Raw genomic sequence first — 14,533 nt, 5'->3', positions numbered from 1 at the left:
CGGTGGGTCAGCCCCCCTCTGAAGTGACAGGGGGACCAGCCACACCAGCTCCTTCCCCACAACCCCCCCCCCCCGCCCCCCGCCAAGCACAAAACACGGTGACACACAGTAAGAGGCCTCAACGAGAGTTTATTTTCATGCCAACTTTGCTCCCGGCAACTCAAGAAGGGGGCAGCTGCAGGGAAGGCCGGCACCAGCCCCCTCCCCTCCTACCCCACCCCCAGGCCAGCGAACGCCCGGAATGCCCTCCACGACGGAGTCAAGCCCCAGGATGACCCCACCAAGGCCTCACAGCACTAGCTTTTGTCCCCTGCCACCCCCGTCAGCTTCTTCCAGCTCATCCTCAGGCCTCAGCTGGTCCCTTCCTCGCTGGGTCTAGGGCAGACGGGTGGGGGCCGCAGTGCAGGGCGCCGGGCCCCAAGCTGCACGGAGGGGGGACTAAGAGGGCAGCCTGGCGCTGGGCAGTGCTGGGCGGCCAGGCCCCCGAGGCACAGGCTGGGGAAGGAACTACCCCGGGGCTGGGGGTCCTAGGATGCACAGCTGCCCAGCGGGCTGGGTCTTCCAAGTTAGAGAAAGGAGGCTGTGCACCACAGCCACCCACTGCCTCTGCCCCCAGCTGCCCCTCCAGCAGACAGACAGACAGACAAGCAGGCAGCTTTTCCAAAACCAGGGAGGGGAAAACCACAGAACGGAACCTGGGCGGGCTCCAGAGAGCTGTGCTGTGAGTGCAAGTGTGAGTGTGTGTGTGTGTGGCAGGGTGGCCGGGAGGGCAGGGGTGCGGCCTCCTCCTCCTCCTCGACCCTCCTCCGGACTCTACCAGCGGGAGGGGAGACAGCTATGGCCTGGCAGCCTCGGCCAAGCCCACCCGGTTCTGGTCACGGTCGAACACAGCATAGTAGCGGCCAATGAACACGTCGCCCAGGATCCAGAGCGGCCCGCCGGGCGGGGGGATGTCCATGCCCATGAAGCCACTCAGGCACATGGTCTTCCCAGCCTGCGACACCTGGGACAGCCAGCGAAGGTCACCACCCAAGCCGCACCCTTGGGTGTGCTCCGCCCCACACCCCCCAGTCCCCAGCTCACCTTGAGCGTGTACTCCTCTGGGGACAGCTTGTAGTCTTTACCCCCCAGCTTCATGGTGACCTGGGGCAGGCCGGACACCTTCTCGCAGGGGATCATGTACTAAGGGGGGACGAGGAGACGCTGCATGTACGGGGGGGAGGGGCACGGCGGCCTGGGGTGCCCGTCCTCCCCGCCCGGCCCTGCCGGCCCGCTCACCTCGCCCTGGATCAGCGGCACGGCCCCGATGGCTTTCTGCAGCTCCCGCACCTCCTCCACGGGGCCCACGATGAGGGAGGTGCCCGTGTCCACGATGGCCTCACAGCCCCCCTTACACAAGGTCAGGCTGCTGCCCACGTCTACCCTGCAGCAGAGGTGGTGTGAGTCCCCTCCCAGGGCCACCTGGAGACCCCGCCCCCACTGCAGGACTCAGCCCGAGCAAGAGAGTTGGGTGGGAGGGGAGGCGGCTGGAGAAGCCAAGAGCAGGGTAACAGTCCCCTAGGCAACGTGTGGACGAGGGGACACTGGAGAGCTCGGCTGGGCACCAGAAGGTGGCCAGAGCACCTAGGGCTGGCGGGACACAGGGTCCAGGCCCACCCTGCCCGGCCCCCCTCCATCCCCACAAGGCCCTGCTGAGTGCGAGGCCGGGGGCAGGGTCCCCACAAGCCATGCCCCGTGGGAAGCTAAGGGAGCAGCCCCACCTAGTACTCACTGGTCCATGTGGACCTGCCAGTAGGCCATGCGTGTGACGTTGTGGTAGATCAGCGAGCCTTTGTAGTACTTGGGGTCAGTGCCGCCCAGCATCAGCTCACCCCCGGGCTGCGCATTTGGGTCCCTGGCGGGGGAAGGAAGGACGGAGTCTGCTGCCCTGCCCACCCCTGCACCAGGCGTCCAGCCTGAGGACTGGGTGGATAGGCACAGGCTGGGACCAGGTCAGAAATCAGGGATGGGAGGATCGATCTCAGAAGGTGCCCCAGAGCAGGACTCTTCCTGGGCGGGCAGGGGTGGAAGTATCCAGAAGGGGGGAGGGGCTCTGATCCTACACCCAGGGTGGACCGCAGGCCAAGCCCCATCCTGAGCAGAAGAGATCCTGCTTGGGCCTCTGGACTCCTGGTCTGCCAGCTGAGGACGGCCAGGGTCAGGCCAGCAGGCAGATGGGGACACGAATGCTAACAGCTCCAGGAGCAGGGACCTTACCTGCCTGGAAGAAAAACCAAGGGCTTCCAGGAGGAGGTGCCGGCAACCCTGAGAGAAGCTGAGCCAGCTGTTCCTGCCCCAGGCCCTTTGCACCTGCTGCTCCCGAGGATGCCCTCCATCCAGATCCTTCCATGACTTGCTCCCCCTTCGGATCTCAGCTTTTGACTCTCCCCACCTCTTATTTACACTTATATTAATACTCTGAGCTCAGCATCGTCTGCCTGGCTGTCCCCAGCACTCAGAAACGCCTTGCTGAACTTGTCCTTCCGCCACCACTGTGGCCTCCACCTCCTGTCACCTCCAAAACCCACTGTGTGGAAAGCAGATCACACCTCCAGTGCCCCTCCTCACCCTCAGCCCTGCCCCTGCAAGCCATCCACCCCCCACTTCCTGCCTCAGCCCATCACCCGGGGAGTCACAGCGCTGGGCCACCCATCCCCAGTCCCAGGCCTGGCTGATCTCCCGGGTCCGGTGTACCTCGTCTGCCTCCTCTGGACCCAAGAACTCAGGGGGAAAGGCCCCACCTGTTCACCTGCACCCCAGCATCTAGCAGGTGGCTCGGCCCCAAGTAGCTACTGAGTATTTGCCACTGACCTAGCACGGGACAGAAGGCAGTTTCCACACAGAGGCCAGGCCGAGGGCTCTGGGCTGGAATTCCGCCAGAAATGCCCGGGGTCAGACTCCGGGGTGGGCGGGCACGTAGGGCTCAGTGACAAGGAGCAGCTCAGGGCAGCGGCCGCCCGGCTCACGCCCTGCCCACAGCCTCACCCTCAGCACAGCTGCAGCTCCCCTCCTGTCTGGGGCTCCCTCTCAAGGCCTGCAACACTGTCGTCCTGGGAGGAGGCCAGGAGCTGGAAGAGTGAGACCCCTTCCCAAGGACCACCCCCCGCCGGCAGCACCCCTGTGGAGGCCTCCCGCGTGACATCGCCCCAAGCCCTCCCCGAGGTCACCCCCGCAGGAAAACCCTGGCCCTCTTGCCTCCAGAACTCCTGTCACAGATTGAGGCTCGTGGCCTGGTCCCCTGTGGGCCGAAAATGACCCGGGGGCTAAGACCACATCTGCCCATCACCAGGCCCGGGAACGGTAGGCAGACTGGCGTGGGAGGGAACCCTGCCAAGACCCCGGCCCAGCTCTGGCTCTCCAAGATCCCAGACCCCGGGGAGACACAGCCTTCTGGAGGGGCTGCCTGTCCGTCTGTGAGAGGGCGCCAACCCATCCTGCAGTCAGAGGTCAGGAGCTGTGACCCAGTGCCCGGCAGGTGGGCACGGGAAGGGCCGGCATGACAGGGACTCGCCCCGCCCCACCTGTTCAGGTAGAAGGAGAAGATGTTCTTGTCCACCAGCTTCTGCTGCATCAGGTTGTCAAAGACAGGGACCACGTTGTTCACGGAGATGCGGGGGTAGGCCATGCCCAGGATGCCGTCAAACTTGGCTGCGATGAAGGTGATGCCCGGCTGCTTGGTGGCCTCCCCGAAGGTCTGCCTCTCCACCTTGATGCTGCCCAGGCTCAACAACCCTGATTTACAGGGCACCTGAGGGCCACGGCGGGGGGGAGGAGTCAGTGGGTCACGTGGACCGCCAAGCTCAACGCTGGGCCCTGGGTGGCCCATCACCTCCCGTCCCTGCGAGGGCGTCCCTGCGAGGGCAGCCACGGCTACAAAACCCAGCTCAGTCGGTGCCTGTCATGTAGCACACAGGAGACTCAAGAAGGGCAGAGGACCCAGGAGAAAGGGCTGGCGACCCCAGGCCGGACACAGGTGGGGACAACGGGGGTGTGGGGCCCACACTCTGCCAGGAATATTTCAAGGATAGATGCAACGGAGGGAGTAGGGAGGGTGGGGTTGTGAGCTCAGGCTTTCCCACCCACAGCTCTCCCTTCCGGCCTGTTCCTGCCCTTGGGGAACCCGTGACCCGACCCAGGACTCAAGGCCGCGCCCCCCACCCCCGCCCACCAGGAGCTGCAGATAAAGACAGCACAGGATGTGGGAAGAAACGGCTGTTTGGGCTGAACCTAGGAGGGGAACGTGCTGGGTGACATCCCATCTCAGGCCCAGAGAGAACCTGGCGGAGGGGCCCCTGCACATAAACCTGGGCAGGCAGATAAGGAGGCGGAGGGGTGGCCCGCAGGGAACCACAGTGCCCCTGACCCTCCCCCCACGCCTCTGCCATTCCCCCATCCAAGTATTGCAGTTCGCTCTGCGGCCTTCCTGGGGCTGGGGGCTGGGAGGGGACCATCTTCTGCTTTGTTCCTCTTCCTCTACAACTCCCAGCCCGGGCCCCTCCTGCGGTCTGGCCCCAGCAGCTCCACCCCAGAGCTCGTGAGAGGCGCAGGGGCACGGGCAGAGCCCACAAGGGCCCCTCAGCCCTCCCCGGGGGAGGCGGGCACGTCCTGCGGGCGCCCCCTGCCCCCCAGCACCCCCGGCTGCTGCCTGCTCCCCGCCCAGCATCCTCTGCAGGTTCCCCCCTGCCAGCAGCTCCAGCTGCAGGAACCCCGGCCATGCCTGACCCCATCACCGAACGGCATCTCAAAGCCAACACGGCAGCACGGGACCCCATCTTCCCACCGGCTCTTCCACCCGGCTCCGTAGCCAGGGGCCTCACCACTAATCACCCGCGGGGGTCCTGGTCCCAGAGCCGCGCCCGGCGCTCTTACACCTGTGCCTCAGTGGTTCTCTGCCCGCTTTCCCTTCCAATCTCCCAGCTGTCGCCCAGCCCGTCCCCGTCCCACTACCACTTCCTCACCACCAAGCACACTGAGCTGCCCCACCTCTGGGCCTTTACTCAAGCTGAAGCCCCAGGCCCCTCGCTCAGCTGACCACTGCTCGCCTCCCGAACTAAAGAGCCCCTCTGGGGAGCTGGCACAGACCCCTGCCCTGGGGTTAGGAGGGCGAACCCCCTCCAAGGGTAGCAGCCCAGAGACGGACTCACCGACACGGTGTCCTGGCTCAGGTACCCGGAGAGGCTGCCTGAGCCGTAGTGGATGTCGAAGGAAGTGCCGTTCTTCACGTACGTGCTAGACTTGCCACTGTTGTACTTGTGGTGGGTCCCTGCACCAGCCAGAAGCCCGTCAGGCTGCCCGCTGGGCCACGACCAGACCCGCTGGGCACCCCCACCGCCTGCTGCAGCCCGTCCACCAAGCCACCCTCCAGGGGCGGGTGGTCTGGCCCACAACTCGCTCCATCCTTGGCTCTCACGGTCCCAGCCCAGATGCGAGCAAGGGTGGAGACCCCAGGGAGGGAAGCCTGTCTGGTGTGGCCGAGAGGTGGGAGCTGCGAGTTGCCCAAGAGGTGCCAGGACAGGGCCACCAGAGGTCTGCGCCTGTCCACCGGTACGCCCCAGAACTGGAGGAGGTGGGCTGAGGCTGGACAGCTGACCCCTAGTGCCCGCGGGGAGAGCACATGCGGGAGAGGGACGGAGGGCTGCATGCCCCTCCACAGGGCCCCTACCCTCCCGTGTCCATGGCAGGCAGTGGCTGGGCCCAGCCCTCAGTCTCCCTCTGGCCACCAGGGAGAGGCGTGGGACAGGCTGACTTACAGCAGGCGATGTCCAGCAGTTTGCAGTGGATAGATGGGACCCACAGATTGGAAGAGCCGGTGTCGAAGACCACCGTGAAGCACTGCGGGGGCGTCCCGATGCCGATCTCCCCATAGTACTGGGCCTGGGTGGGAGGTAGGGTCTGTCAGGGCTAGTGCAAGGGGCACCCTCACCTCCCCACGGGGCCCAGAGAAGGCCTGGGCCAGGGGAGGGGCCCAGGGTCAGACCCGCTGCCTCGGCTGCCCACCCCCACCTGCCCCTCCCGAGCCCTTGGTCCTGGTACCCATGGGCACTTCGGGTTCCAGGGACCCTGGGGACCACCCCGCCCCTGCCTGACCATGTGAGCTGGGGGACGACCACCCCATGTGAAAGACCCAAAACCAGCAGTGGAGTCAGTGTCACGAGAGGGTTGAAATGCCTGCCTGAAGACCCTCTGTGATTCACGGGTCCAGGGCCCCAGGAGGGAAGACCTCCTACCAGCATAAGGGTCAAGTCAGGGCCTGACTCTGGGGCCTCAGGTTCCATGGGCCCTTGCCCCACGGGGCCAAGCCTGGAGGGCCCCCAGGCAGAGGGATTTAGGTGGCCGAGGGGAGAAGATCCACAGCAGAGGCCAAGGGCGCAGGCTGAGTCCCTCACTGCCAGCCATGCTGCCTTCACTGCTCTGGGCCTCAGTGTTCCCATCTGTATACACGGCAGCAGAGGCTGCCCCGGGGGAGGCCCAGGTGCTGACCAAGGGCTCAGGTGAGCATGAAGGGGGCACGTGACCCTTGGAGCCTCCAAGGGAAACCCTGACTTTGGCCCTCTCGCAAGTCAGAGAACGTGGGCGTTTTTGTCTGGAGTCATCTGGACCTTGCCTCCTGGGCACTCCCTTCCCCAGGGAGGGAGGCTGGGCCACCAGTTGCTGCAGGATTCTGGCTCCGACCCCTCCAGTCATCTCTTGCCGGCCACTTTGGCAGCCGCTGACTCATGACCCGACAGAAGTGTCCAGACTTGAGGGGGGGCAGGGGGGGGCAGTGAATGACTCAGCAAATCTCCATTGTGTGTGTGTGTGTGTGTGTGTGTGTGTGTATGTATGTATGTATGTGTGTGTGTGTGTGCTGGGGGGACAGGAACTAGGAACTGGTCCGTCAGGCCCCAGGCAGATGGCCCTCTGACCAGACTGATCACATGCCTGTGAGGCCACAGCTTCCTAGCACGGCTGGGGCTCCAGCCAGGCAGGACAGAGAGCAAGCCCACCCGTCCCAACCCTAAGTGGACCAGAGGATGGATGGCAGCAAGGAGCTGGCCTCCCAAGACCCCGGGGGTAGGGGGTGCGAAGAGGATGTCACCTGGGCAGCCCCAGAGGTACCAGGCTGGGGCCCAGGACCTGACCCCAGCTTGCTGTGTAGCTTCCAGAATGTTCCACCTCTGAGCCTGTCTCCCCCTCAACGAGCAGTGGGCATAAGGACTGGCCGCTGACTGAAGAGGAAGGTAGGGCCCAGGGACTAGGCCACAGGTTGCCCCAGGCCTTCCAGCAGAATGGGCAAGGGCACAGGAGCTCCAGGGCAGTTAGTGCCGCCTGGGCACACAGGCGATCCAAGCTCAGGGACCCCCAGGCCCCCGCCCACAGACTCTCGGGCAGGCCTGGGCCCGATTCTGGGCTACTCCGTGCCGTGCCCTGCGCCTTCATCCGTAGAGGCTGTTGCAGCTCCCCCCAGGCTGACCACCAGGGTGAAGACGCCGGCCCAGCTCTGAGCTGATGGCTGGCGGCACGTGGGGAAGACGTCAGGGAGATGCCAGGGCCACTCCAGTCAACCCTCTCAGCCCCCACGGAACGAGGACCAGGATGGGCAGGGGAGCTGGGGAGGACGCGGGAGGTCAGAGCCCTCAGTCTGGAGGGGGTTGTGGGCAGCGCCCATGGCGAAGGGCGTGGCTGAGCAGAAGCCCCTCCCCCATACCACGCAGCTGAAGCCCCCAAAACCACTGGGGGCTGAGAACACGAGTATTTCACCAAAATCCGCGCTGGCTCACAGAACTTGTCTTAAGAGCCAGCCCCTGCCTACAACTGTGTTCGTAGTCAACCCGCTGCCCCAGCCCCAGGCCGACCCCCCGCTCCCACCAAAACTCACATCCATGTAGTTCTTGAGAATCTCAGGAATGGGCCCCTGGGTCACAGTGGGCACCCCCTGGGAGTATTTTGAAATGGGGCCCTTGGCGATCAGGTCTTCCATGGGGCCCCCCATTTCCGACATGGTCCGGCGGATGGATGTGAACTTGTGCAGTGGAATCCTGTCAAGACAGGGGTCCGGGCTCGTCAGGGCCGGCTGGCTGCCACCCCACCTGAACGCTCCCACACCCACATCCAAGCTGGAGGCCCAACACGCCTGTTCCAACCGCCCCCCCAAACACCTGCACCCCACAATCCCTACTCTGGGCCCGCTCTGGTCTCTTCTGACCAGTGCGGGCTATGAGGGTGTCAGTGGTCACCTGTCAAGTCTGCCCAAAGCCCTCCGTGGAGTCCCATTTGCCTAGCCCTCTGGCCAAACCTGCCACTCTCCACGCAGACCCCACGTTGAGATGGTCCCAGTTTACCCACCTGACTTATGGGGTGGCCACCTCCTGCCCGTCAGATGGGACTTCCAGGCCACCCCCTCCGAGAAGCCCTCCTTGCCCACCCCCCAGTCCCCCTCACATGACCCCATTTCCTTGCAGTCCTCACCACAGGCCGCACTGAGCCCAGCGGCTCTCTCCCCACACAGGCCGAAGGAGGGCAAGGATGGCGCCTGGACCCTGGAGGCGGGGGCTTCCAGGCCTGCCTTCCTCCACGCAAGCCCCAGTGCCCCCGCCTGGAGCACCCTTCCCAGCACACACGCCAGCCTGGGTGGCCCACCCAGCAGGAGGGAGTAGGGGGTTCTGTCAGCAGGGAACAGAGTGAGGGGCCCTTCTCCATCCCCAGCTCCCCGGCTCCCCAGGGGTCTGAACCCGCCCCAGGAGGTGGAAGAAGAGAGCCACCGGACCAAACAGAGCTACTGGATGAACTGTCTTCCCAGCCCTGGGGATCTTCGAGTTCAAGGTCACAACTGGCTCTTCCTAGCAGGCCAAGGGTGTGCTCCAGGAAGATGGGTCTTTGCCTCTTGCCTAAAAGCGGATAGGCTGGAAGAGCCTGAGGTTCTTGCCTGGGGGCAGGGAGGGACACGCCCTCCAGCAACTAAGGAAACAGGTGCCAGCGGTCCCATAGGATTGGGAGATGTGAAGGGCTGGGGTTCAGCTGCCCTGCCCCAAGAGGCCCCAGGCTTCCTTCCCCACTACCGTCCACCCCCGGGGGAGGGCCTGGGGGTGAGGCCAGGGCAGGCTCAGGCCTGCAGGAGCTCCGCCACAACTGCTCCAGCTGGGACTACTCGCCCCCAGGCCACAGCGCACAGAGGCGCCCACTCAGGAGCCCACACAAGCCAGCCCTTCGGCAAGGCTCGGTCCGCTCTGGCCCCAGCCAGCTCCTGCAGTCCTGAGACCTCACCCACCTGCCCACAGGCAAAGGCCCACAACAGAGGTGGAAGCACGCCTGCCCAGGCCGAGCACAAAGGCCCCGGGGGGCCAAGGGTAGGGGCAGGAAAGGGGGGGCCCACCGCACCCCTCCCCTGCTGGGCGAGCAGGCTGCCTTGCAAGGCCGGGAGGGTGGGGGGACCCTCCGTCTAGCTGACACAGCATGGCACAGCCCTGGACCAGGCCTGATAGTCCGTGGAGTCACTGGGCCCAGTGGAGCCCCCCAGGCCTGAGTAGGGCATGGTCCTTACTGGGGGCAGCTGGTGTTGCTGCGATAGAGCCCCAGCCCCAGGGTGGGGGGAGCCGCCCACAGCCTGGTGCCAGCTGGGCCGTTCTCCCAGACCCACTCCTTAGGCCGACTCCCTCTGGACTCCGGGACGTGTGGGTCTCCTGGTGCCCAGAGGGTCTCCCAGCCGGCCCAGGACCTGTGGTAAGATCTCATGGGACAAACCAGGTGGGACCACAACCAGTTCACATCTAGTAAAGGGGACCCCAGGCAGGGAAATGACTTGTCCAGGTTCAGCGGGCTCCTGGGCCTACCCCTCGGTTTCCTGACTTCCACCCGAGAGCGGGCCCTAAGTACAGGCTCCCACCCTACCTGTCCTGGGGACGCTGGATCGGCTCCCAGTCGCAGCCGCCCTCCCTCCTGCTTCCTCCGGTCCTCCCAAGGCCGACCCCACGGTGGTAGAGAGGAAGGGTCGCGGGGCTGGCGGGGGTTCTGGGCGAGCCCCGCACCTGCAGAGGTCTCCCCGCCCCGCCCGAGGGTGGACCCTGCAGGAGTCCACGGGGGCGGCAGAGCCGCATCCCGCGCGGGGCGCTCAGGGGGTGCCCGAGAGTCACCGGGGCGCGCGAGCTGCGGGGCTCACCTGACGAGCGCTGCGGCGGGCGCGGCCAGGAGGCCGAGGGCGAGCAGCAGCAGCAGCAGGGAGGGGGTCTGCATGGCGGCGGCGATCCGGTCAGAGCGGACAGCCCGGGAGGTCGCGTGCTTATAGCCGGGATGACGGCGCAGTCGGGCCGGGTCAGCTGACCGGCTTGTTTGCACCCGGCTGATCACGTGGGCCGCCGGCAGCGGCGCGGGGGCGGGACCGGGGCGGGGCGACCCTGGGCCCGTAACAGACTCTCCGGCTCGGGCCTACGCACGGCGGGCGGGGATACGCTCGCCGTCCGTCCCACTCGGGCCCCGCCCTGACCCCCCCCCGAGAATTACAGAGACCCGGCCGGGGCAGAAGGGGACGGGGCCTGGGACCCCCCGCCACCCCTGGACACCTTAGCCGGGCGAGGTCCCCGGAGCCGCGGCTCCTTCCCCGCCCCAGGCGCGCGGTTGTGCAGGGTTCCCTGCTCCATCCTCCCCCTCCCCCTCCTCCCTCTCGGGGCGCCCCTGTCCCTCCCACTCTTCCTTCACCCTGGGAGTCTCCCAGGTACCCCCTCTGGAGGCTCCAGCCACCCTCATCCTCCCTCTCCACGTGTCCACAACCCTCCCACCCCCCAGTACCCCTCCCCAGAGCAGCACCTGGCCTGGCCCTGCCCGGGTCACCCTGGGCCCTCCTTCCTGTGTAACCCGGCACCGGCACCGTCCCCACCAGGCCCCAAATCTCAAAGGATGCTGGCGGAGGGCGGGGGGGTGGGGAGGAGGTGGCGGGAAGGGAAGGAGGTCTCAGCTGCAGGCACTCCTGATCAGTTTTTACGAGCCTCAGGGGTAGGAGAGTGAGTCCCTTGCTCTGGCCAGTGCTCAGCCCTGACTGAAGCCACAGTGAGCCGGTCAGCATCCATTCCTTCCTGCCCAGCCTGCTACCCAAGGAGAGGGCCAGATCCTCAGTCCCAGCCAGAGGAGGGGTGGGCGTTATAGACGAAAGGAATTTGGACAGGTCATTTCAGAGAAGGTCATGTTAAGAAGGAAATTAAGCAGGAGAATGTGCTAGGAAGTGACTGCTGTGAGGGGCAGGCCTCTCTGAGGAGGTGACATTTGTGCAGGATGTGAACAATGAGGAACCTTCACAAGGGGACTCGCCCAGGGCACTTTTTCATGAGTGGTCCTCCCAGCGCCCCCACTTAAAGGGGAGCAAACTGAGGGTCTGTGGCTCACAGAGGCAGGGTTAGAATTCCCGTCTTTTCTGTAACCACTAAATAAACCAGAACCCTGACCTCGGCCACCATCACCGCCTCCACGCCCGTCAGCCTGATGGCTCCAGGTGAGTGACCCCCGCCTCGCCCTACCTCCGTACCCAGCCATCACATAAGTACTGGGTTCCCTGCTCTGGTTCTAGATATGAGGACTAGCCGGGAGCAAAGCAGGCACACATCCTTGCCCTCGGAATCTAGCCCCGGGCCCTCGGGGCTGTCCTCCGTACAGGCCCAGAAGTGGGGCCCTTGCACCAGGCGTTATCCCCTCCTTCCCGGCAGGCCAGTATCTTGGAGAGGTCAGCCAGGCCCTGGGTGGGCTGGAGTCTGGCATACAGTGGAAGGGGTCCCAGCTGGTGTCCCCTGGGTCACCATGCGGGTCCTGATGTCCAGTGGGGACGTAATAGTGTGTACCTGTGGTGCTTAGAGGCAGACGTCTGAGAAAACACACGTTCAGAGTGTCTTCTTCTTCAGAGGCATTTCTGAGGCCCCTGCGGGGGTCTGGGCAGGAGGCAGTGTGGATGGTCGGGGGGGCCAGAAGCTTGACACGGCAGCCAGTTGTGTCTGACCCGAGCTGGTGGGAGCCAAGCTGACACCCTTGGTTTTTCCCTGAAGGCAGCAGGGGGCTGCTGAGAAGGGACCCTCTGCTGGCCCAAAGGGTGGAGAGGCCCTCACCCCCTGCAGAGGCCATCTGTCCATTTATTACAGAGCAGAGATGCTCTCTGTGCTGGTCCCCAGCCCAACCCTTCATGCTCCAGGAGGGAGAGCCCAGGTCCAGATGTGTGTGTGGGCAGGGTGTCCTGCCCAGGTGGGTGGAGAAGAGTAACCCCTTCTGGGGGCTCCTCCCTTTGACCTCCACTTTGAGGTGGAGCAGCCCCTCCCTTTGACCTCCACTCGGCATCTCGTGGGTCAGCCCCTCTGGGACACTGTGCATCCACTTTCCCCTCCCAACATGTGATTATGGAGCACCAACCGCATGCCAGGCAAGCTCTGGGTGCTGTGGAAATCATGGGAACAAAACAGGATTCCTGCCTTTGTGGAGTTTATACTCCAGGCAGGGGAGACAGACGGAAGATAAAAAGGCTGCTTCCACAGGTCACTGTAAGGAGATGATGAAGGGAAAGTCAGGGCAGGGGAGGGACAGCAAGTGACAGGAAGGGGGTGTTGCAATCGAAGAAGCCTCGTGCAAGCACGTTAAGTCAGCTGAGCACAGGCAGAGCGGGCCGAAGAGATGAGATCAGGGGTCAGAGTGGAGCTTCCCTGCCAGGTCACTTGGACGTCCCGTCACCGAGAGGACCCCGGGTGGGATGAGCTGGAGGGTTCTGAGCAGCACCACTCTGGCTGCCCTGCAGAGCAAGGGGAGGGAGGAAGGGCGACAGTAGACTAGCTGGGAGGCTGGGGCCACCATCCACGTGGGGGGCTCAGGTGGCCTGTACCGGGGCGGTGGCCAAGGAGGCTGTGAGAAGCAGCCAGATTCGGGATGCACTTTTGAGCCAGAGCCTGTAGGATATCCTGATGGATCGGAAAAATGGTGTGCAGTGGAGAGATTAACACTGACTCAGGTGTGTCCAAAACAGCCAGAAGGATGGCATGTTATCAGCCAAGATGGGAACGGGTGCGGGAGGAGGGACCGGGGAGGAAGACGGGGAGCTCCGTTTCAGATGTTTGTGACATTGGCATGATGCCCGGGGGACACGCAGTGGCACTGCTGAGTGGCTGCAGCTACTGGGGTTGGGAGTTGAGGAGAGAGATCCAAGCTGAGACAGAAACTTGAGCGTCATCAACACTCGGCACTTTCTAAACAGTGAGATCAGATGCTAGGAGAGTTGCCTGAAGGCTCCCAGCTTTATGTGGTGAGAGAATTGAGGGGGAACCAGCAAAGGAGACAGCAGGAGCAGCTGGGGACAGGAGGAGTGCCTGGATGCCAAGTAAAAAGTACAAGGAGGGTTGTGGCCCACCTATGGGCCGGGTGCAGGATGGGACTCTGCACCGACCACGGGACTTAGTGGCTCGGCCTGGAGGAGAGCAGTTTCACCAAAGTGGCAGCAGTGAGGTTTCGGACGGAGCAGCTCTTGGGGAGACCCGGTGACCAAGGCAGTGTGGTGCTGATGCAAAGCCAGGCAAACCGATGGGGGAGCCGAGGGGGGGGCCCTGCACTGAAGTGCGGGGCGGGGAAGGCTCTCTTCTCAATGGACGCGCAGCGGGATGGGAGGGCCTCCATCCCTCCCTCACACCACACGCAGCTGTCAAAACTCCAGGTGGGTTAGGAAGTTGGTAACTTCCTTAGGTCAGTTAGATTAGTGGTAAATGCATCAGGGGGAAAACGACAAAGGAGGCCGCCTTCATGATCTTGAAACCAACAAAGATTTGTTTTTTAAATAGGAAATGCACAAAACCCACCAAATCTGTAAAAAAAGACAGACAGGATTAGGAGAATGAGAAGAGAAGGGCTGGCATCCAAAAGACGTGAAAACTCTTGAAACCCAACAGTCAGCAAGTGCGCAAGATCAGACGCCCCACCAAAGGAGAAATCCAGAGGACAGAGAAGCCCGTGGAGAGACATTCACGTCAGCAGGGAAATGCACGTTAAAATGGCAACCAGAGGGACTTCCCTGGTGGTCCGGTGGTTAAGAATCTGCCTTCAAATGCAGGGGACAGGTTCAGTCTCTGGTCCGGGAACTAAGATCTCACATGCTGCGACTAAGCCCACGTGCTCTAGAGCCCACGCGCCACAACTAGAGAGAAACCCACGCGCTGCTACTAAGACCCGATGCAGCCAAATTAATTAATTAATTAAAAAAAAAAACGCACACAACCATCAACCAGATAGCTCTACACACCACCAGAGTGGCCAAAACCTGGACACTGACAACACCAAGTACTGATGAGGATGTGGAACAACAGGAACTCGCATCCATCAGTGGTGGGCATGCAAATGGTGCAGCCATTTTAGAGGAAGACAGTTTGGCGGTTTCTTAAAAAACTAAACCTGCTCTTACTATATGATCCAGCCATTGCGCTCCTTGGTATTTACACAGAGGAGCTAAAAACTTCTGTCCACACAAAAACCCGCACACAGAGGTTTATAGCAGCTTTTTGCATAATTG

The 14,533-nt window shown here is 63.5% G+C and overlaps 1 protein-coding gene across 1 annotated transcript; it reads right to left on the bottom strand.

Moving 5' to 3' along the window:
- Window positions 1–121: 121 nt before the first annotated feature.
- Window positions 122–10,341, bottom strand: CTSD (cathepsin D). The gene is made up of 9 exons (XM_081241532.1): window positions 10,175–10,341; window positions 7,898–8,057; window positions 5,790–5,913; window positions 5,184–5,302; window positions 3,561–3,787; window positions 1,772–1,894; window positions 1,279–1,423; window positions 1,084–1,182; window positions 122–1,003 (listed from the first exon to the last, which is right to left on the bottom strand). Exons 1-9 carry the CDS (start codon window positions 10,246–10,248, stop codon window positions 836–838), a joined length of 1,239 nt encoding a protein of 412 aa, XP_081097658.1. The 5' UTR covers window positions 10,249–10,341; the 3' UTR covers window positions 122–835.
- Between the last annotated feature and the right edge of the window lie 4,192 nt (window positions 10,342–14,533).

Source organism: Mesoplodon bidens (assembly GCF_964165515.1).
Source record: "Mesoplodon bidens genome assembly, chromosome: 7".
Taxonomy (NCBI): Eukaryota; Metazoa; Chordata; class Mammalia; order Artiodactyla; family Ziphiidae; genus Mesoplodon; species Mesoplodon bidens.
Note: the sequence above shows the minus strand (reverse complement) of the source record. Positions and strands in the feature narration are given on the sequence as shown.

What these genes read in the sequence shown, in the direction of transcription:
- CTSD (XM_081241532.1), bottom strand. Translation starts at nt 10,248, where the DNA reads ATGCAGACCCCCTCCCTGCTGCTGCTGCTGCTCGCCCTCGGCCTCCTG. An exon ending in TTCTCAAGAACTACATGGAT is followed by an intron (nt 5,914 to 7,897) that starts GTGAGTTTTGGT and finishes CCTCCCACCCAG; the next exon opens with GCCCAGTACTATGGGGAGAT. An exon ending in TGGCAGGTCCACATGGACCA is followed by an intron (nt 1,424 to 1,771) that starts GTGAGTACTAGG and finishes CCTCTGCTGCAG; the next exon opens with GGTAGACGTGGGCAGCAGCC.